The 22,398-nt window shown below is 42.4% G+C and overlaps 1 protein-coding gene across 13 annotated transcripts in view; it reads left to right on the forward strand.

The window, feature by feature from the left end:
• Positions 1-20,158, forward strand: part of LOC118207312 (basement membrane-specific heparan sulfate proteoglycan core protein-like) — a 140,323-nt gene extending 120,165 nt beyond the window's left edge. For 9 of the 13 annotated variants that reach the window (XM_035380772.1, XM_035380762.1, XM_035380771.1 and 6 more), the window contains 21 exons: positions 319-466; positions 977-1,093; positions 1,361-1,378; positions 2,284-2,368; positions 3,130-3,274; positions 3,448-3,550; positions 3,768-3,877; positions 4,174-4,282; positions 4,719-4,817; positions 5,231-5,452; positions 6,237-6,481; positions 6,977-7,148; positions 7,591-7,713; positions 8,436-8,501; positions 9,807-9,882; positions 10,258-10,336; positions 11,052-11,093; positions 12,112-12,182; positions 13,158-13,241; positions 14,010-14,113; positions 16,585-20,158. In XM_035380772.1, the coding sequence (XP_035236663.1) occupies positions 319-466; positions 977-1,093; positions 1,361-1,378; positions 2,284-2,368; positions 3,130-3,274; positions 3,448-3,550; positions 3,768-3,877; positions 4,174-4,282; positions 4,719-4,817; positions 5,231-5,452; positions 6,237-6,481; positions 6,977-7,148; positions 7,591-7,713; positions 8,436-8,501; positions 9,807-9,882; positions 10,258-10,336; positions 11,052-11,093; positions 12,112-12,182; positions 13,158-13,241; positions 14,010-14,113; positions 16,585-16,757 (2,391 nt within the window). In that variant the 3' untranslated portion in view covers positions 16,758-20,158. The remainder of the gene's footprint in view (positions 1-318; positions 467-976; positions 1,094-1,360; positions 1,379-2,283; positions 2,369-3,129; positions 3,275-3,447; positions 3,551-3,767; positions 3,878-4,173; positions 4,283-4,718; positions 4,818-5,230; positions 5,453-6,236; positions 6,482-6,976; positions 7,149-7,590; positions 7,714-8,435; positions 8,502-9,806; positions 9,883-10,257; positions 10,337-11,051; positions 11,094-12,111; positions 12,183-13,157; positions 13,242-14,009; positions 14,114-16,584) is intronic. The other 4 variants (XM_035380767.1, XM_035380769.1, XM_035380764.1 and 1 more) reach the window with 4 other exon arrangements.
• Positions 20,159-22,398: the final 2,240 nt, after the last annotated feature.

A 22,398-nucleotide genomic window follows, 5' to 3' on the forward strand; every position in this document is an offset into this window, starting at 1 on the left:
CTGTCTGTAAAGGCAGTAAAATTCAATGGTTTAAAAAAACAAAAAACATAACATAACCTAATATGACGAGAACTGCCCATTCAGTCCAGCATGCTCGGCATTTTCCGACCACTGAAGTGTACCTAGTGCTCGGTTCACCTACAAACTATATAGTACCCTGCACTGTATCAAGCCCTCTACTACATGACCTGGCACGCTATTCTGTGCTGTGACTGCTCTCTGCATAAAGATACAGAGACAAAACACACACCACAGATGTTGCCTTTCACTAGCTTTAGCTAGGAAACTGAGCGCGGCGTCTCTGGCCTTGTCCCACAGCTGGACGGCGAGCTGGGCCCCACGGCCACGCAGGAGGGCAACGTGCTGACCATCCCCTCGGTGAAGCAGGAGGACGGCGGCACGTACGTGTGCACCGCGTCCAACAAGCAGGGCATGGTGCAGGCCTTCACCACGCTCAAGATTCACGGTGAGAGCCGCCAGCGTCGGCTACATCGCAGCACGACGGAAGCGTTCGGGTCCGTGAAACTCACAGGGCCGAATTCAGACCTGCTGACTAGCACGTTTTCCGCACAACTTTTCATTACATTGCATTTATTTAGCAGACGCTTTTATCCAAAGTGACGTACATGAGTGCATATCATGGTCATCGGAACAACTACAAAACACGGGTTCGATAAGGTGCAATACTCATTTTGTACAGCTATTTATAGCCAAGAATACTTACTATGGCTTCATAGCAATACTCATATGGGAAATGCATTTTCCCCAAACTTGTGCAGGTCTGGATTCGGCCCATAATGTTGTTTTCCCCTCAGCTTAAAATATGAAAAAAAAAAATGTTTATAAATAGTTCAACAAACAATACATAAATTCAACATTGAGCGCACAGCATAGTCAGGTTTCCTGTTTGGCGATAATGCTTGCGTAACTAGCACGGCTGCTTCGCTCCCTGACTTCCTGTCTCTTTCCCTTGCAGAGAGAGTGATGCCCCATTTCACCCAAACCCCCTTGTCCTACCTCACGCTGCCCACCATCAAGAACTCGTACAAGGCCTTCACCATGAAGATCAACTTCCGCCCTGACAGTGCCGACGGTAAGATCAGACCATTTTTGTGTTCTTCAGCTGGGACATTGTTAGAGAGCAACTGTAGCATCACAGTGAATTCCTACAAGGGTACCTATAAAAGCCATGGTGGGTGGTACTGTGCAAATGGCTCCCGGTTGCAATTTTGGTACAGGCATTTTAAATAGTTTTATATAGCGTGTTTTTGTTTTATTTTATGATAGATGATTCTCACCTCATTTTTTCCCTGTGTTTCCCTTTACCTCCCCGCTCCTCTCTCACCTGTTGGGTGCGAAGGCGTCATGTTGTACGCCGGTGAGTGTGTGAGCGTGCCTGAGCGTGCGCGAGCTCGCTGCGAACGCTGAGTCGGGCGCGAGCTTTTGGCCAAGCCTGGCATGATTAACACTCAGTGACGCATACCGATCGCGGGAAAAAGCCAGGCCTGTGGACGGGTGCCATATTGGAAGCAGCCAAAGCCTCCGATGTGTTCGTCCCTTCAGTCTCCCCTGATTTGCTAAGACCTTTAGCTCATGTGAAAACCGTTTAGCACATGAAAAACTAATAACACAACCACTGATTGGTGCAAGACAAATACCATGACCAATTATTGATCATGTTATTGGTTTTGTGTGTTCTAAATGATTTTGCACTTGCTAAAGTGCTTGTAAATCAGGCCCCTTATTCTTTCCCCTACTCCTCTGAGTATGCACTCTTGAGTTAGCGTGAGGCTGGCGGTGGGGAGCACGCTCAAATGTGCCACGTCAAAGCACCCGTGGTCAGAGTTTTCTTTTGAAGGCAGAAAAAAGAATGCCCTGCTTTACTGGCCCATCTGCTTTTAATGGCAGGGAGAACTAATCGGTTGCAGATTCGCAGATGCAGATAAATCAGACCAGTGGCATGGTTTTCTCCCTAGCTTTTGACCATGAGGTAAAAAACCTAACCGGCTTCAGAGGCAGAGTGAATGCTGGGTAATCCTCCGCAGAGCATGTGCCTGGGGCATGCGGCCCGTGCGAAGGACTGGCGGTTTGAGGTGACGGCCCTCGGAGGCATGCCGTTAACTCAGCTTGGATCGCAGCAGCTCGGCCTTTGATCCGTCTGCATGCCGCTTTTCCTTCTGAGCCAAGGGAACACATCCCCCCCTCGTGAACCAGTCAGAGCGGAGTGTTCGCTGGGGGGTGGAGCCAGCACCACGCTTACTCTGTTTCCTATTGGTCCTCCAGGGATGATCATCTATAACGGGCAGAAGAGGACCGCAGGCGCTGACTTTGTCTCCCTGGGCCTGGTGGGTGGCAGACCTGAGTTCAGGTAGGGCATTGGCTGCCACAGGCTGCCCCCCTAGTGACAGTGACCCTTTTAGCCATATTTTTATAGCTTTTTTTCAGAGAACACACGACAGAGCAGGGATACTCAAATCTGGCCCTTGGGGGCAGTGGTACTGCTGATTTCATTTCTCCCCTCTAACCCGGACTAATTTAAGCCTGACGCACCAGGTGAGTTAAATCTGGCCAATCAGTATCATCAATCAGGCCAATAAACCATCAATATTACTGACCCTGAGGCCCAGATTTCAGTATCCCTGCTAGAATAAGCCAAAATTATTACTTGAGATTGAAATAAAGTTTTTAAAAAAAGGAATTTTAAATTAAATGAAATTTAAAGAGAATGTTGAGTCAGTGGCCCTCTAATATCTCTAATAAGTTGCAGCCTGTTCTTCTCTAATTACCTTACACCCATACCTTTTTTTGTTTTCTAATTATCTGTCTTTTACTCTTTAATTAACTGCCATGCATACCCACATTTTATCCTCTAATTTAACACCACCTACATGTTTTACCTACCTTATCTGGACCATTAATGTAAACCTTGAACTGGAACACACACACACACACACACTGATTTATACAGGTACACTGGTCAGTTCACGTTTGCACATTTAAATTAAGATCAGTTCAAGAATGAATGTTAAAATCCTCCAGGTCTAGTTATTACAAAACCCTTTTGACTAAAACGAGTCAGTGAAGTAAGAAGAGTGCTCCTGAGCCGGCTCATCTTCTTGTTGGCTGCAGGTTTGATGTGGGTTCGGGCATGGCCACCATTCGCTACCCCACGCCCATCAAACTGGGCGAGTTCCACACTGTGGAGCTCCACCGCAACCTGACGATGGGGTCCATCGTGGTGGACGGGGACGCCCCCATCAATGGCAGCTCTCAGGTGATCCCGCAAATCTAGATGTTTTAGCACAGCGCTACCGAAGCATCCACCATTTTAGAAGTGTTAAGAAGCTGCAAGGATGACGTGTCGCTCATTTTCTAGTGTTTAACTGGAGAGCTGTCATAGTGACTGAGAGTTGCTCTTGCTGACTTGCCCACTGTCACCACACCTAGGGTAAATTCCAAGGATTGGATCTGAATGAAGAGCTGTTTGTAGGAGGCTACCCCAACTACACCGTCATCGCCAAAACAACTGGCCTCAAGACTGGCTTTGTTGGTAAGAGGTTCAGCAAAGTCATTTTTCTTAGGTTAGAACCCCCAGTCAAGTGAACATAAGGTAAATCTTCCAGCCAAGGATGCCCAATCCTAGTATGTATAGATTATACATACATGTATGTATTCCTATAATAATAAATAAAATTATATCTGACATACTGTATATTAATATCATATATAATAATATTTATGTGCTGATAAACTGTTCTCCCTTCTAGGATGCATTCGTCAGCTGATCATCCAAGGGGAGGAGGTGATTTTCAAGGATCTGGACCGGAGCTCCACGGGAGTCTCAAACTGCCCTTCCTGCAAAGATTACCCATGTCAGGTGACCATGTTACCCATCACGCACTTATGAAACAGTCATCTCACAAACATATGTTTTAATTGTATTTGCCAGAGTATTGCATTCATGATCCCCCTGCACAGTTCTCAGATGATCCATAATGCACTTACAAAACAGGCATGTCCAGGAACCCTGGAAAGAAAAAATGTTTCATTCAGTTCCTTTGTGATTACACCTACATAACTATTGTCAGATAACTACATTACCCATCATGCACTTTGCAGGTGCATCCTGTGTATTGCTGTGTTAATGAGTGAATATTTTGCCCTCCGCTGCAGAACGGAGGCGTGTGCCAGGACTCAGAGACCAGCATTTACAAATGCAGCTGCGCCAGGGGCTACACCGGGAGCAACTGCGAGCACCACTCTTCCCTGCACTGCCACCCAGGTATGCCTGTCACACACAGTCAGACTGGCACTGCCACCCAGGTACCCCGTCACACACACACACACACACACACACACAGTAGTAGTAGTCTCAGGAGAATAAAGTATTTCTTTTTTAGCCTTGTATCACAAATCTATATTCAGGATCTACACCATAGTAAATTTTTACTATAAGTGATTCTCAGCTCTAACCAACAGTAGATCTTAATAATAATAATAATAATAATAATAATAATAATAATAATAATAATAATAATAATAATAAACTTCATTTACATAGCACCTTTCACACAAGTACTTCACAGAAAAAAGAAATTCAAAGATGCTATAGTAAAAAGCAATTCCAAGAAAACACAAAAACAAAGGCAGAATATTTTAAATATGAATAATATCAGAGCGCAGCAGAGTCTCACATGCTTTTTGTCTCGCTCCCCCAGAGGCCTGCGGAGCGGACGCCACATGCATAAACCGGCCGAGCGGCCTGGGGTACGACTGCCGCTGCCACCTGGGCAAGTCTGGAGACAAGTGCATGCAGGGTGAGCCTTATAACGTGTCCTTCACTGTCACCTCATTGGTAAATGGTAAATGGACTGCATTTATATAGCGCTTTTATCCAAAGCGCTTTACAATTGATGCCTCTCATTCGCCAGAGCAGTTAGGGATTAGGTGTCTCGCTCAGGGCGGGGTTTGAACCGGCAACCCTCCGACTACCAGCCAGTCGGTCTTACCTCCTGAGCTATGTCGTCCCCAACATTGGCCATCGTCAGCGTTCCTCCTCTCTTCTCCCCAGGGAACGGTTCATATTGTTTAAAGTGTTCACCTGCTGTGTGCCCAGAAAGGCCTTCTGTGCTGTGTGCTAGTTTAGATGTTTCTGGCATTTTCTCTGCTTCTCCTCATGGTTAAAGGGTTAAAAGAGCTTGTCTTGTGCTCCTGACTGTTTTCGCGACAGGCACCTTGGTGACCACGCCCAATTTTGACGGCGAATACTCCTTCATTGCCTACCCTCCCCTCACCAACATCCACAACGACCTGCGGGTGGAGATGGAGTTCAAACCGCTGGATCAGGACGGTCTGATGTTCTTCAGCGGGGGTAAGAAGATGAAGGTGGAGGACTTCGTCGCCCTGTCCATGGTGGACGGACACGTGGACTTCCGCTACGAGCTGGGCACAGGTGAGCTCACCGTGAGCGTATAAGGCAAGGCTCGGTCTAACCACCGGAATACGTTGCCGATTTCAAGAAAGTATGTGAACCCTACACCGTTCTCTTAGAACTGGGGTCTCAGTTTGGATGTCTGATTTGTGCCTTGGAAGGTGTGCAGACTCTATAACCAATCGCTGACTTAAATTAAGCACTTATTTGTTGAAACAGATCAAAAACCAGCAGACACAGCAGCCATCCAGGATTTGAGTTTGCTATCCCTACCTTTGATCCACAAAAAAGACCTCACTCCCAGCACCAATTTTAAAACAAGAGAATGACATTCTTAACTAGAGATCCAATATTATGCAATAATTTCATAAAATCCACTGACTGTTGTTTTTTTGAAAGTTTATAACAATGTGTAAATATTTTCTTTCTATTTTTGTTTCTTTTTATTCAACATTATTTGATCTGTCATTTTATTTTGTATTATTTTATATGTACTTTTTATGCAGTGAAGCTCTTGCACCATCTGAGAAAAGTGCTCTACAAATAAAGTTACTAACATTAGTTAACAACATTGTGTCAGAGACTCAATATATATATAGGTCTGCAGAAGAGGTGCTAAAATATAGAAAAAATAGTTCTGGCCTGTAGCCATCTTGGCTTCTTAACAAAGGACGTGGTGTCCGATATGCACCAGCATGTTTTGGTTCAGTGAACTGTTTGGAGCCCGAGGCAGTTGCAGACCAAGGTCATTTCTCCGGTGTTTCTGATACGGTCGTTAATTTTTAACGACGATCCACGTTCGCAGGCATGGCGGTCCTCCGCAGCCGGGAGCCCGTCACCCTCGGCCAGTGGCACCACGTGGTCGCCGAGCGCCTGAACCAGGATGGCTTCCTGAAGGTTGATGAAGCCCGGGAGGTCAGTAGATCATCGCCGGGGAAGGCCCAGGGCCTGAACATCTACACCCCCATGTACCTGGGCGGAGTCCCCAGCATGGACATCCTGCCCAAGCCTGCCAACGTCACCATGCTGTTCGAGGGCTGTGTGGGCGAGGTGAGGTTCTACCCAAATAGGCCAGCTTATAAAAGGCCTGTCATCTCTGGACCCAAAGACCTGTAGGGTCTGTTAGTTTTCATCATTACTCTTACTTAATTAATCTGTACAACCCGTTGATTGCACAGTGAACCTTTCCTTGTTTCTTTGGTGTAAATTGATTGATTAATATCAAAAACAGGACAGTTTGTAAAAGACTATTGCTAAATTCAAAGAGAGGGGAAATTAATTAAGATACATGTCTCAAGTGTATCTTCCACTAGTAAAAACAATAAAAAGTGCATTTCAGACATACATCAAGGCATACACTAACTATTTTCTTTTGCCGGAGCAGAGATTCCTGAGTTACTGTTAAAAGGGGGTTTGTTTAGATTTGACTGAATGTACATATTCCCTTCAAATATATTACCTCAGTCGATGTGAGGTATTTCCATTGAGCAGGTCTTGCCTAACTGGAGAAGAGCAGCCTGACTGACAGTTTTGCTGCTTGTCCAGGTGTCTGTCAACGGGAAGAAGGTTGACCTGTCCTACAGTTTCACGGAGAGCAGGGCCATCTCGCAGTGCGTGGACACCAGCCCATGTGACCACCGGCCCTGCCTGAACGGAGGCAGCTGCATGTCCAGCGCCGAGTACGAGTACCAGTGCCTGTGCCAGGATGGATTCGAGGGTGAGTCCACCGTGACCGCGACCGTAACCGCAACGTCTCTGAGCCCCGAACGACCACCACCGCTCTGAGCTTCAACCAAACTTCTCTGGGTCCCTCATAACCAGTCGAACACCATCACAACCACTCAGAATCCATGACCGTGACCAAAGACATTATTGGTGGTTCTTAAAAATATTGTATTTTTCATACCATGTATATTTTATCTTGTCTTATTAGATATTTATTCACATTATGTTTATTATGGGTCTTGTATTTTGTCAGTTAATTTAGACAATTCTTACTGTCATATGTATTGTGGATTGATTTCAGCTTGTTCGCCCCCTGCTGGATGGCAGACTGTGGCTCATTTTGAGCAACGTCATCACAGGCTGACCTCTGTGTGTGAGTCTACGCTCCTGTGTGTCACGGGAGCCTGACATCTCTTCCCTCTCTCCGGTGACAGGTGACAGGTGTGAGGTGGTGAAGGAGGCCTGCCAGGCGGACTCCCAGTGCCAAAATGGGGGCAGGTGCGCCAGCGGGCAGTGCGTGTGCCCCAGCGGGTACAGCGGGCTGCACTGTGAGGACGGTGAGTGCCATCCTGCCATTACGCACAACCCAGCGCCATTACCCAACACGCACAGCCTTACGCAATCCTGTCGGTACACGCAGTCCAACGGCAACCCACAACACACACGACCCAGTGCCTGCCATGTAGTGTTTACAACACTGTGTCATCACAAGGCACAAGTGTTACTGTGACAGAGCATAACAGCAGAAGACCATAGAGGCCTAACTAGAGGGCTAGAGAGGTACTTACTGCAATAATAAGTTTGGCTAAATACTGTTTGCACAGGACCAATGCAAATTATGTACCAATTTATCTGATTGATATTATATTGATGTTACTTACAATTATATAAATGACAACAGACTGTATAGTGAAGTGTGGAGCTGTCTCATAATGGTCTATTTCTACCTGAAGCTGCTTGTCATCCTCAATATGGTTCCATAATAATAGCTGTGAGATAAAAACATGTTAAAGTTGAAAATACTAAATTTCGAAGTGCAAAACACTGCCTCAGCTATGAAACTTCACACCACAACCCCACCCTGAACACCAATGAGAGAAAGACATCCGGTGGTGTAAAACTGAATTCTGAAGCCTGAAGTCTCCCACACCTGGTCCGCAAGAAGCAAATGGTTGTCCAGAGCTGTGCAGTTTCCTCCCTCCCGCCTGTTTCAGATGATGAAGCGTGCATCTCTTTCTCTGTCTCCCTCTCTCTCCTGCGGTTTAATGTCTGAATTCAGCATACGCAGGGCAGGATCCCAGCATCCTCGACACCCTGTGGAACATGGAGGGTAGCGGGGGGAATGGTACAGTATCCAGTTAGCCTGCCTGAAACCCGTAACTAACGGAAACGTCCGACCCAGGGCCCCGCCCCCTGCCTAACATTGTGAAACCGCACTCTATGTGTCCGTACTCGTAACCATACTCGTGACTGGAATTCCGTTTCCAGATTTTTGTTTTCCTGTGAAAGTGTGAAAACACAAGGTGTGAAATGGGAATTCTATGTTCCAGGTGTAATACTACTAGAGCTAGGTTGATGCGTCCTTTCTTGGACTCACAGAATCATTTTCTTTTTTGATTTTATTTGGTAAATGGACTGCATTTATATAGCGCTTTTATCCAAAGCGCTTTACAATCGATGCTTCTCATTCACCCGCTCACACACACACACACTCACACACACACACACACACACCAACGGTGAAAGGCTGCCATGCAAAGTACCAGTCAGCTCGTTGGGAGCAATTAAGGGTTAGATGTCTTGCTCAGGGACACTTTGACACGCCCAGAGCGGGGGATTGAACCGGCAACCCTCCGACTGCCAGACAACCGCTCTTACCTCCTGAGCTATGTCGCCCCCAGTTTTGATGTTGATATAGAATTCCTCTTTCCCATCTTTCAGAAAGTTCTGTCCAGTCTGTAATGTAATAACTAATCACTGCAACATGAGTTTTGCCTGTGTGATATTTAAAACTGCCTGACCTAAGAAAAAAAAAAACTCACCTTCCCCTCTCTGTTTCACCATTGGAAAGTAAAATGGGAAATGCAAACAGAGGAGGTAAATTCTATTTGTGACTAACTAATAAAAGTGTTTCCTGGAATGTATACAGTAGCCCTCTGAATGTGTTTAAAGTTTCAACAGTATTTGTAAAATGCATGAAGCACAGTTTTGTTCAACACCAAAAGGCCTGCAAATGCAGTAAAACAATGAATATGGTGATACTGAGTTAGTTAATGAAAGCGTGATTGTTTATTTTACAGTTGTTGTTAATGATGGATATTGTATTTGTGTCCAATTTCTACTATTTTGCAATGTACCTAATCATTTTGAACATAATATAAAAATTACATAATATAAAAATGTACAATTAACTGCTATGTAAAGTTACTAACTTATAACATTATGTTTAAACAGGAAATATTCAAGCTTTTCATTTGTATAGATTCAAAAATTGTCTGTGGTCTTGTCTAAAATTGAAGGTCCTCTTTTCAAAATTTTGCGAGTTCCTTGCAGTGTGACCCAGAAACCACAAGAGGGGGATATTACACAGAAGGCCAATGGTGACAACACAAGGTGCATGACCAGCTTGTGTGCTTAATATTTTTTCTAGATGCGCCTGCTCAGCATGCAGCCTATTTCCATGACGATGGATACCTGGTTCTACCCAAGCCAGTCTTCCCGAGGAGGTGAAGTACCCTCATATAACTATAACTGTGCATTTTTTCATTTAAAACACATTGAATTGAATACTGAATTGCACTGTAGGTCATACAGAAATTGTAAAAAAAAAAAAAAAAAAAAAATTTGATACAAAATTTCTACACACAGAAGCTACCTCACAAGTGTGGTTCTTCTGTTAATTCAATTTCGGTCTAGATCTTCTGTTAAATACATTTTTGTGCAAATATTCATGGAAAACTCAGTCAGCTGAGGGCAGTTAAAAGTATTGAGTCTTTACACATACTGAATTAGCAGTAGGATATACATTAGGAAAAAGACTCTGCAATTGGCTGGACCGTGTAACTTAGTCCATCACTAACAGTTGCCCTGTTGGGTTTCAGTTCCGCCGATGCCCCAGAGACCATTGAGCTGGAGATCCGCACCACCACTTCAGAGGGCTTGATATTATGGCAGGGAGTGGTAAGTCCGCACACCCCAGGGATTCTGATAGGATCTGTGGTCACACGGCTGAAAGGGCGGGGCTGTAGTGTAGTGTATTGTGCTGTCGATTCTGGAAGTCAGAATAAATGCGATAAGAATGTCCCAAAACCTCCAAAACCCTGAAAAACAAACATTATCTTTTGTTTTTTTATTATTAAATTATTCATTAAAGAAATAAGTGATAAAGAGTCACAGAAGCAAATTGTGATATGGGGGGGAGCAAAGCTTAAGTCTGCAAGCAATATGTGATCTCCCCATGCCCCTGAACACATTAAAGCAGAATCACTTGCTTGGAAGAGCAAGACTGTACATTCTCGTGTAAGAGAATGGACCCTTAAAATGATCATGTAGTGTGTCAGAAACATGTGTGAAAGGTGAAATAGTAGCATTGTGATTTCATAACTTGCGCTTGACTTGTTCATAATGTGTATGTGTATAATATGCATGAAGGACAATGGCTTAGTACACTAGAAGCATTTTTCCTGCAGTGTGTTGAATTCAGTGATACTCCATTTCCCATTGTTCACTCTGTTAATCTGTGATTAATCATCACTGCCATCAACTCATATTTTAAAAAATGTGGTCACGTTGAGTGTCCTCAGACTGTGGTTTGTGCATGTTGGCTGCCAGCCCCTCATCCACAGCATGCTGCGCGGTTTGCTTTGTCACGCTAACCCACCTTCCATCTCTCCAGGAGCCCAGCGGAGCTTTCCGCAAGCTGCATGCTAGTAAAAAGGTACTCACATTCAGTGATTCCCACACCACGACCCTTTCCCGACCCTCCTTTATTACTCAGGTTGACACTGATCTGATTCCTCCCTACATGGTACATGGTAGAGCAGCTACGCAGCTATGCTTCCACATCTATGGAAGAGGTAGATGAGCACAAATATAACACATTTTATTTACATTACAGTACTAAAAATAATTAATGGGAGGTTCATAAGACTATTTTCAAGCTGCTTTCTGGCCGCACATATCAAACAAGGTTGAATAAAAATGATTAAGAATCTATTATGAGATGTGATCATTAAAATTGTAACTGTAATAAAAAAAATTGCAATGATAAAATTATTAAAATTACACTGTCTAGATTTGTAGTTTATTCTTATATTTCAGTGTGGGAACTTACGTACATGTCCATGACTAACACAATTACCATGTCATTACCGTGATCATCAAGCAGAAAACCCAACTCCGTAACGGCACAGAGGTGTGATCTGAAGCTACCCCAGTCCATCAGCAATGAAACTCACCCAGTCCTATTAACACTCTCTCTGTCTCTACACGCTGTCTCTACACGCTCTACATGCGTGCGTTCACTTTAGCTGAATGGCCTGGCTCAAGTCAAGTGGTCCCTTGTCTTCAGGTAGCTTAAGGGAGGAACTACTCAATGAATGGTGCCAGTGAATGTCTGCTGAATTGTTTTGAAGTGGAACAAACGATTCCCCTTGCTTGAAACACTCCTATGAATGACAGCCTTCTGGTGGCTGAGGTTGAATGCCTTTTTTAACTGTAAAACGTTTAACTGTAATGATTCATACATGGGCTGGACATTGTCAGAATGGCTTTATAATTGAATCTGTGCATGTTTCCTATCAACAGTCCTGCATAGATGTTCTGTGGAATGGGCTTTTTTGCCAACAGTCTCCATCAGATTATGGATTATCGGATACTAACAGCTAACACTGAACAATACTGACAATGTTTACATGGGTGACGTGATATTTTTTATTTGAAAATTTCATTTCTAGGAACTTGGAGAAGAAGGAAAAGGCAAAGACTTTATAAGTCTAGGTTTACAAAGTGGACACCTTGTTTTCAGGTACATTTCAAACATATACTACATGGCTAAAAGTATGTGGACACCTGACATCCAACATCTCATCCAAGATTATGGGCATTAATATGGAGTTGGTCCACCCTTTGCTGCTATATCAACCTCCACACTTCTGGGAAGGTTTTATATTGCATGTTGGAGCATTGCTGAGGGGATGTGCTTACATTCAGCCAGAAGAGCATTTATAAGGTCAGACACTGATTGGGCAATTTGGCCTCGCTTGCAGTTGGCTTTCCAATTGATCCCAAAGGTGTTGGATGGGGTTCAGGTCAGGGCTCTGTGCAGGCCAGTCAAGTTCTTCTACACTGATCTCAACAAAACCATTTATTTATGGACCTTGCTGTGTTCCTGGGGGCATTGTCTTGCTGAAACGGGAAAGGACCTTGGCCAAACTATTGCCACAAAGTTGGAAGTACAGATTCATCTAGAATGTCATTGCATTAAGATTTGCCTTCACTTGAACTAAGGGGCCTTGCCCATACCATGAAAACAGCCTTAGACCAAGGGGCGTCCAGATACTTTTGGTCATATAGTGTACATTCTCATTTGTTTTATACATTAGTAGATGCAAATCTCTAAAATTTTTATGTATATTTCCCATAAATTTTGTATTTTATTATACATCTGTTTTGTTTTTCTGTTGTTGTTTGAAAATAATGTGTTAATTTTACCATAACCTGTTCTTGGAATATCCTGTTATTTTACCATATTTTTGGCTGGACCGCAACAGCGGGGCCAGCCCTACAAATGTGAATGTCTGTGACTGAGTGAGTGAGTGATGAAGTTACACCATTGGTCAGCCGAGTTATGAAGTTACACCATTGGTCGGCCGGATCACGTGTTTTAGGTCCAGCCATATACTAGGTTTTAAGCAGGTCTTGTTTTGCTTTATGCACCCTCTTTGTTTAAATAAAGTTGAGTTTTTATTTTACTTGGACGGGGTTGATGTCTTGTCTACAGTTACCAGCTGGGCAGCGGGGAGGCGGAGATTATATCCGAAGAACCAATCAATGATGGCAAGTGGCACCAGATCACTGCAGTGAGGTAGAGAATCCATATCTTCAGTTACAGTTTAACATGCCTGTATATATATTAACATGCATACAGCTTATGTGTCATATGTATGAAATGAGTCTAGATTAGACTGACTGAATGCATGAACTAAACATGTATGGAAACATTTCTGTCCAAAGCTATTTGACTATGACATATATGTTTTATTTTTTGAAATTCAGTTTCAGGAACATTAAATATGTTGAATTGTGTGATTATAAACAATCAAGAATGTATTTCTGTATTTATTCAGGAATAACAAATGAATAACAAATTGATTCTAAAATATATAATCTATTACTGAGGGACAAGCAAAGAACAGGTGTGTTTTCTGTGTTAAGTAAATGACATTCCAGCACGCATAGAACCATGTTTAAAAATGCCTGGTAGCCTGTAATTACAGTTAATCAGGTAATCTCAGTTAAATTAGATAAGATCCCTTTGAAAGAGGTTTTATATTACATGATTGTGATGCCAACACATTGTGCAAGTTAAACCAGCAGAGCAATTGCAGATCAGTTGGCCAATAATTTAAATCTGGATGAGAGTTGCCATCCGTTGGCCTCTGTGATTAAAAAAAAAAACTCTTCCTGTGCATTCTCACGTCACGTTACTAACAAGAAACAGGCTTCACAATTGCACAGGCTATTGACATATCTTTGACTCAGTCACAACTATAAGTGCATACTTCCATATATTGTGGTGATGCCTGTGTGTGTGTGAGGTGATTCATTCATTTTCTTATTTCCTTGTGGACAGGACTGGTAAACAGGGTTATGTCCAGATTGATGGAGGAGTCATTAGCAGAGGACAATCGCAAGGGAGAAGTATCATGGTCAACACCAAAGGCAATGTATTCCTGGGTAAGCTCATTTCTAAACACATTTCTGCTTTTATTATCATCTTATGATCAACATACTGAAGAAAAGTCATTCTCCGCATAGGAATTGCTGTGTAAGCATGCACATATATATATATATATATATATATATATATATATATGTGCATGCTTATATATATATATATATATATATATATATATATATACAGTGAGCTCCGTAATGTTTGGTACATATTTTGTTTTGATTTCGTATTTTTATATATTTTGCTTTCACCATGTTGAAATTGCAACTATTTTTATGCATTCTTCCCCCATTTCAGGGCACAATAATGTTTGGGCGGCCAAATGGCTTCACATGTGTTTCTGATTAGTCTGGTGTGTTTAGTTGCTTCCTTTGTGCAGGTATAAGAGAGCTTTTCGCATTCTTCAGTATTATAGTCTTGATTACAGCCTTTGGATTCTGTTATTGGATTTGTCAACATGAGGACCAGAGTTGTGCCAATGAAAGTAAAGGAAGCCATTATGAGGCAGAAAAATAAGAAAAAAAGAAAGGAAAAAAGGGAAAAAAAAGCAGTCAGAAAAATAAGCCATTCCTTAGGCATACCAAAATCAACTTTTAGTACAGAATTACCTAAAAGAGCCTGCAGGGTCCAAAAAAAAAAGGTCTTGTGGACAGATGAGACCAAAATTCACATGGTCACAAGAGTAAAGTGTGGAGAACAACTGTATACCAACTCTAAATGTTATTGTATCATTCGATCATCCAGAGAAGCAAATCTCTGCTGTGCCGGCTGGTGGAGAGAGCACATGCACCTGTGTTGCGTTAACTAATCAGGCCAGGTGCTTAAATGTGTGCTGCTCTCCACAGTTCGGGGCCGAGACAGGGAGCTTGGTTGCACCAAGAGCATGGTTATGATTTTCATTTCATTTTATTTCTGGAAATTTGTTCAAGCAAGAAAGAAAGACCGAGAAAGTAATCCTCAGCTGGGATGTTGGAAGAGCTGGTGCCTGCTACAGGTGGCGAACGGGAAAGTGGTTGCGCCATTTTACTTTCTTTTGTCTTCGTTATTTTAGCGTGTTGTTTTAGTTTATTGTTTTTGCCTTGAACCCGTGAGGGGGAAGGGTGAAGAGGGTCGTTTATTTGATTTCGTGTTTTTGTGGGTGCGCTCTCTCTCTCTCTCTACATGCGGCAACCAACGGTGTTTACCGACACTGCATCTCCCTCCCAGGGGTGTCATGCTGGTGTGTGACAGTTATATAATGTTGGCATAAAGATGGCATATATCATGACCATTTGGTCATGAGAAGTGAAACTGTCCGTCATTTACCTTTCCTGTATGCTTGATCATTTTCATCACTACATGTTACTGCAAAATGACAGGGCTGTCATACACACTTACAGCAGGGCGTATAGAGAATCTAATCATTTTTTATAGTTATTACTGTATGGCTTATGCTCACTATACAGTATATTCATTTACTGTTGGTACAGTACCTACAACTGAGTCATATAAAGTTGTACAAAGTCATATAAAGATTTACAATGACAAAGTGAAAACTGACTGCAAATTAAGTGTGTTAGGGATGTTACAAGAGGTGAGTGAGGCTGAATAAGATGCCGGGGAGGAATGTCGATGACACTGACAGTGATGAGCTGTCATGGGTCTGTGGAAGTTATACTGACAGTGAGCCAGAAACACAGAGGTAGACCAAAAAAAAAGTTGTCCTTCTGCTGTCGATACAGAGGTTCATTATACAGCTCTTCCAGCTAGCTTTATGCTCTACTATTCCATGAAGAGAGAGTCCATTATAAAATTTTGAATAAACAAATATTACTGTGTTAATTGACATACAAATACGGAGTTGTTAATGTTTCTTATAACCTGCGCCAGCATGACTGAAGTATTGTTTTCATAACTGCTGATATTAAATGCAGTGTTTTACAGTATTTGCATGTCATGGTCAATTTGACCGTTCCTGGCTATTTAAGGCTGTGCATTTTATGATAACACACACGTAAAAAAAGAAATCCCTATGCCCACCCCCCTCCCCCCCTCCGAGCCCCACCTCCATATCCAAGCCCCCAGCCCCCCCCCAAAACCATGGCAATCACATGCCATTTTTATTGCTTTGACAGAAATGAATGAATTTTGGAAGGATGTTGCTAAACAAACATTACTGTGTTAATTGACATACAAATACGGAGTTGTTAATTTTTTCTTATAACCTGCGCCAGCATGACTGAAGTATTGTTTTCATAACTGCTGATATTAAATGCAGTGTTTTACAGTATTTGCATGTCATGGTCAATTTGACCGTTCCTGGCTATTTAAGGTAGTTTGAAATCTTGGCGGTACAAGTGTTAGTGGCCCTCCATTTATTCAACAAACGCAATTTCACAGGAAGCACATTAAATTGAGCTTAGATGGGCCAAGTGGCCTGCCCTTGCCTTTATGTATTCTGATGTCATAATGAGGGACACATGCTTTGTAGGCGGAGCTCCGGACATGACGGCGCTGACAGGAGGCAAGTTCTCCTCGGGGATCACAGGCTGTGTGAGGAACCTGGCGCTGATGAACGCTCGGCCTGGGGAGCAGCAGGCCCCGCCCATCGACCTGCAGGCCCACGCCCAGGAGGGTTCCAACGTGGAGCGATGTCCATCATAAAGCAGCAAGCAGAGACAACCACACCCCCACTGACTCTGGAGAACAAATGACACAACACTCACATTAGCACACTCACACACATACACACGCACACAAATACACACACACGCACATACACACACACACACGGTGCTTTGCTGCTACCAAAAAATGAGAAACAGCAAAAAGAGGATTGTCCTTGCTCTGCACTGCATTAAACCAAAAAAAGAAAGATAAAAGAAATTATATTAACAAGTCTTCAAAAACAATCAGTGTTGTATCATCAATGAAGGACTATAACTACAGGAGCTCCAGTTCAGTTTACATACATCGAAGCAGTAGCTTTTAGTCATAAAGAAAAAGAAAGAAAAAATAGCTCTTCTACTATGGGGGAGATCCTTAGGAGTTGGAGATGTTTTTACAGCACTGAATTTTATTTATATACATATAAATAAATATATAAATATATATATATTTGTGGGGGGTGGGAAATTACAAACTAACCATAACCCGTTCCTCCTGGATTTGACTCTGGGTTGTAATACTGTGTCCCAGGCTTTGTGGCCTAGTCGTGTTAATACTTGAAGACATTTAGGCCTTTTGCCTCATCATTTTTGGTAGCTCTCCCTTCTGGACGATCAGCATTCGGACAAGCACGCTCAGAGCTTTTCTTAAAAGTGGGTGTTGGGGCACGGGGGGGCAGGGGACAACATCATCGTCTCAGGTGAAGAAATCAAATACTTTAAGAGAACACACTTTAAAGTATCAATGTTTTTGTTTTTGCCAAACCACTTTTTTTACTGAGGTAATGTTTGCCTTTCATGTTGGAGTTGCTCTGTGTGTTTGGTGTCAGAATATGATTAAATAAACAAATGGTGCTAACGTCAAATGTTTATCAAGAATCACCCTGTTACAAAGTCAGTTTTCTTTTTTGTGTGTGAGGTAGTGACCCAACTTCATCTGTAGATATGCTGTGCATTTTATGATAACACACATGTAAAAAAAGAAATCCCTATGCCCACCCCCACCCCTCTCCCCCCCTCCGAGCCCCACCTCCATATCCAAGCCCCCAGCCCCCCCCCCCAAAACCATGGCAATCACATGCCATTTTTATTGCTTTGACAGAAATGAATGAATTTTGGAAGGATGTTGCTATTTGATTTGCATGACAAAGACACGTGTATTTCTATGACTATCAAGCAGAGTTCCTTGGATTTCTGTCCAGTATTCTACAGCAGTGTACGTAATTGAGTAGATTTCAAAGACATGTAAGGGGTGTAAAGAACAGACATGTTTGTTTTTAAAACTTTTGAAAACCCGCCCACAATATGCCAAAAAAAAAAAAATATTTTTCCTTGCTCAGTCACAATCACGCCTATCTGCTAGTCAGGTAAATTTGTTGATCAGAAGTCTTTATATTTTGTGTACTTTTATATGTGGTAGTGCCTTGTTTTTTATGTTTGAACCCATCTACACCGAGGTGTTCCCTTACTTCCCTGAACCTGTACATTGTCTTCTTCCTTGGCAAGGTTATGGAGAGCAGATCTCGTCAGACAGTAACGTCAGGAGAGTCTATGCAGAATACTGCCGCAGATTGAACACTTTTGTGTTGAGGGTCACTAGTCTTACCTTCAGAGTCAGAGTGAAATGGGACAGGTCCTATAGACCACAGTTGGTCGCATTGGGTGTGTGATAACAGGTAGAAGCGAGAGCACGTCTCAGTGAAAGTGAATCTGCAGCCCTGTAGTAATTGTTTAAAGCAGACTCTTGTGGGCTGTGTTAGAGTTAATGGATTAAAAGAGTGGCAGCTCGCATAGGCTCACGCAACTGATATGGGTCAGCTTTAACAGTGACGTGGCAGTTCCACCCGAGGTTCAGTCTGCTTTGGGTCTTTTCTTATTATTTCTTATTGTTCTAAATGAGCACTACCAATTCGCATAACGATGCTTCCTTTTAATTTATTTTCGTTTTTGTTTTTGTTTTTTTGTTGCTTCCTGGCTCATTTCTCCTGTTATAAAGCCATAAAAGTTCACCTGTTGTCTTTTGGTTATTACATTGGTTTAATGCCCCCTAACCCTTATGCTTAAGTTTTTATATTGAATCTCCAAGAGAGTTAAATTAGCTGACCACTGTCCCTGAGAATATTTGCCTCTTGCCTCAAAACCTCTCTCTGAGTTTGTTGTATGTTTGGAAATGCTGTTACAGTTTGAAACACTCAAAGCTCCCAACAATAACTGAAAGTTTTTGTTTTTTTAGAATACCCATTAGATTTTTTTTTTCTATTTCTTTTTTTTTTTGTATAATATGAGTAAAACAGATTCTACTGAACAGCCTGTTTACTTTGTTTTGTTATTGTGCTGGACACCTGTTATGTGTCATTTGACCGTTATCACTGAAAAACAGTGTTGGCTTTGGTGTCTGCTGGAAGGCTTTAAGAACAAATATTTCACTGGAATGTGTAGCTGGGAGTCCACTACTATTTTGAATTACTTTGGCCATACCTTGGAATTTTGGAAGAATGTAGAGTCAATTTTGTGTGACTCTTAGTGGTCATATATTCTTGTTGAAGCAGACATTGAGGCATTCATTCTGCACCAACAGAGCAGGACACATCCTATACTGTACATAGGCCCTCAGAACCTAACACTGCACAAGTCCTACTTGCATTCCATATGACAGAATCCTCCTATCAAGGATTGTGCATGGTCATTCATAAAAGCAAATTTAAATTGATTAATTAATATGGAATTGCTTAAATGGAAAAAGTACTGTTTCTAAAGGGGGACGTTGCCACTTTTCAATTTAAAATATCGTACTTGTTATATTATTTTAAAATATATATGTATATTTTAAGTGTTTGTTTTTGAGCTTTTGAATACAAAACAAAATAAAAGGGGAAAATCAAGGCACAAACAGAAGAGTTTCTGTAGCTTAACCCAGCTTACATTCTGAACACTGAACAGCAGTTTTGCATTTTATGTACAGTACCATTCTCCTCTGTCTGAAGAACTTACCCTTACCCTACCTCACCACTGATACCTCCCACCCTTACCATAACCCCAGCACGAACACCCCCACCTTTACCATTTATTATCTTGCAGGCTGTTTTATTTCTTCCCAAAACTTCAGGAAATAAAATACAGAATATCATATCTGATTTTCTGAGACCATCCTTAGCCAGAGAGGACACACCATCTTACCATCTTAAGGTATTGCAACGTCATGCACTTTGTCAATAACTTGTTTTGTAGAATTCTCTTAATACAGAACAATGCTGCTGCCTTCTCCTTCATGGGTTGGGTAGAGCTATTTGTTTTCTATGTCTGTCAAAAACTAGCATTCAGCCTTGTTTTGTGGAAGTGTTGCATGAACAATCAAGGTCTTTTGAAACAAGGAATAAAATTATAATTTTTACAAACCCATATTTGTACAACTCTTGGACTTTTAATTTGAGTGTAACTTGCCTGGCTCTTCTCCTCTGGAGCAACTCTTCCCACTCCTATGTACTCAAAGGGAGTACTGATCACAGGGGCTGACACAACAAGTACTGGGGTTGTAGCTTTCCCTGCTGTCTGTTGCCATTCTGGGCAAGTTTTACAGTATGCCTTGACCTGACTGTACATCCCTGGCCTGTATAATCTCTTTGAGATTCTCATGAAATGTTTCATGAAGGCTAGGTGACCTGTCCAAGGGATTGTGCGGCCTACTCTCAGCACTTCCTCTCTGCATGGTTTGGGTAAGACCAGATAGCTGCCTCCAATAGTTGTTTTGTATGTAAAGAACAACATTGTCAATCAAGAAATTCTGCCAAAGGGCTGCCAGTGGGACCTTTATGCCTTTTCAAAATGTTTTGCAAGAGTAGAATCCAGGTGTAAGTGACTGTCTCTGGTGTAAGTGGCTCAACAGTGGTGTTTCAGAGTCTGGAGTAACAGAAAGTTCCCTTGCCTTAGACTGTGTGACTACTTCTCCCTGCTCTCTAGCACCAGGTTTAGCTGGGAATATCTGTGCCTTGCAAAATAGGATAAGGCAACTTGGGGGTTACTCCAACCTTCGAACAGATGTGGCTTTTCATGTATAATAATAAAATAAAACTTAAAATAATAATAAGTAAAATAAATTCACTACAGTTGTTGTAGTCTGCAAGTCAAGTGGCAAATCATTTGTAAAAAGGTATGAATTTCCAGCTCCTGGAAGACTGTATCTAACTGGCATTAAAATGAGGTAAACAGGTTATATTACCTTATTTTACATGTATCATTGCATTGCCATTGCTCACAGCTTCCTCACAGGAAGTTCTTTGTTCAATGTTACAAAGGCAGTGTCCCAATTATAATGGCCATTGACCGTCAAGTCAAGTTACCTGTCAACAGTGCTGCCTTAAGCGACATTTCAGGTCTTACAGTTAATCTCCCAGAGTGCCCCTGCATATTGAGGAGCCAGAGGGAGCTCATGTTCAAGGTGCTGGAAGCACATATAAGTTACTAGCAAACTTACTGCCCTGAGTAGATCTTCTGGCAAGCCCTCTGTGAGCAGTGCACATTTCAGGGAGTAGAGAGTGATGTGTAACATTCTCTTGGTGCATGTTAGCATTCCCGCCATGTTGTCGCATAGTTACACTGCAGCAGTGTATCCAGGAGGACAGCTGTTGGCCAGAGGGATGCCATGTGAAACATACTTAAAGCAAACCACTGTCAGAACACACCAGAACCATGAATGGTCTGCCATAGGTGACACATGGACTTTCAGCAGGAACCCAAGCAGCTTTGTGTACAGAGTTTCCACTGCAGCTCTGCAGCTGATATTTCCAGGAAGTTCAGATTTGATTGACAGCTTGACAAAGGCAACTAATCTCGTTGATTATGCTGATGGCTTTGCAACACGAAGTCACATAGAATGCGATAATAGCTATCAGGAACACAGTACCACTGCACAGGCATGTTGCTACTCCCCAGAAGTCATTAGCCATAAGAATATACATTACAGGCACACATCAGCATAAATCTCATATATTGTATTATATTCCACATGTTACATCTACATTCTTACATCTTGTATTGTCTTTAAGGATCACATGGCACTGCTCTGTGCTTTACCTGTGATTACCTCAACAAAGAAACTGTTGCACTGAATGCTGGTCCAAAAGTAGAAAGCCTCTATTTTAAATCTCTTCTAGGATTAAAACAAGTACACTTGGCAGAAACGTCCCCAGACATTGTGTCTTTCACCTATAACGGTCTGTGTTTAAAGCTACAGAGCATTATAGTAGTAATGTGAGGTTTCTACAATGGGGAAACGCCATTCAAGAGAGAGCAGACAAGAGACAAGTTGGCAGGATATAGCCCATGCACACCCATAATGTACTTTTTTAGGGTTTCCCACAGAAATAACTATAATTACCAAGTCCTTACAAACATTAACTTTGGTACCATCATGTAAACTCACAGAAGTTCATATATCTATCCATCCATCCATCATCTCTACTCGTGTATTCCTGATCAGGGTTGCGGTGGGTGCTGGAGCCTATCCCAGCATGCATTGGGCGACAGGCAGGAATACATCCTGGACAGGTCCCCAATCCATAGTAGGGCAAAGTTCATGCAGCCACACAGTAAATCTCCTCTACTTATTTTCACTCCCTGATCATTGCCTTTTAAGTCACTCT

Source organism: Anguilla anguilla, chromosome 11 (genome assembly GCF_013347855.1).
Source record: "Anguilla anguilla isolate fAngAng1 chromosome 11, fAngAng1.pri, whole genome shotgun sequence".
In the NCBI taxonomy this organism is placed as follows: Eukaryota; Metazoa; Chordata; class Actinopteri; order Anguilliformes; family Anguillidae; genus Anguilla; species Anguilla anguilla.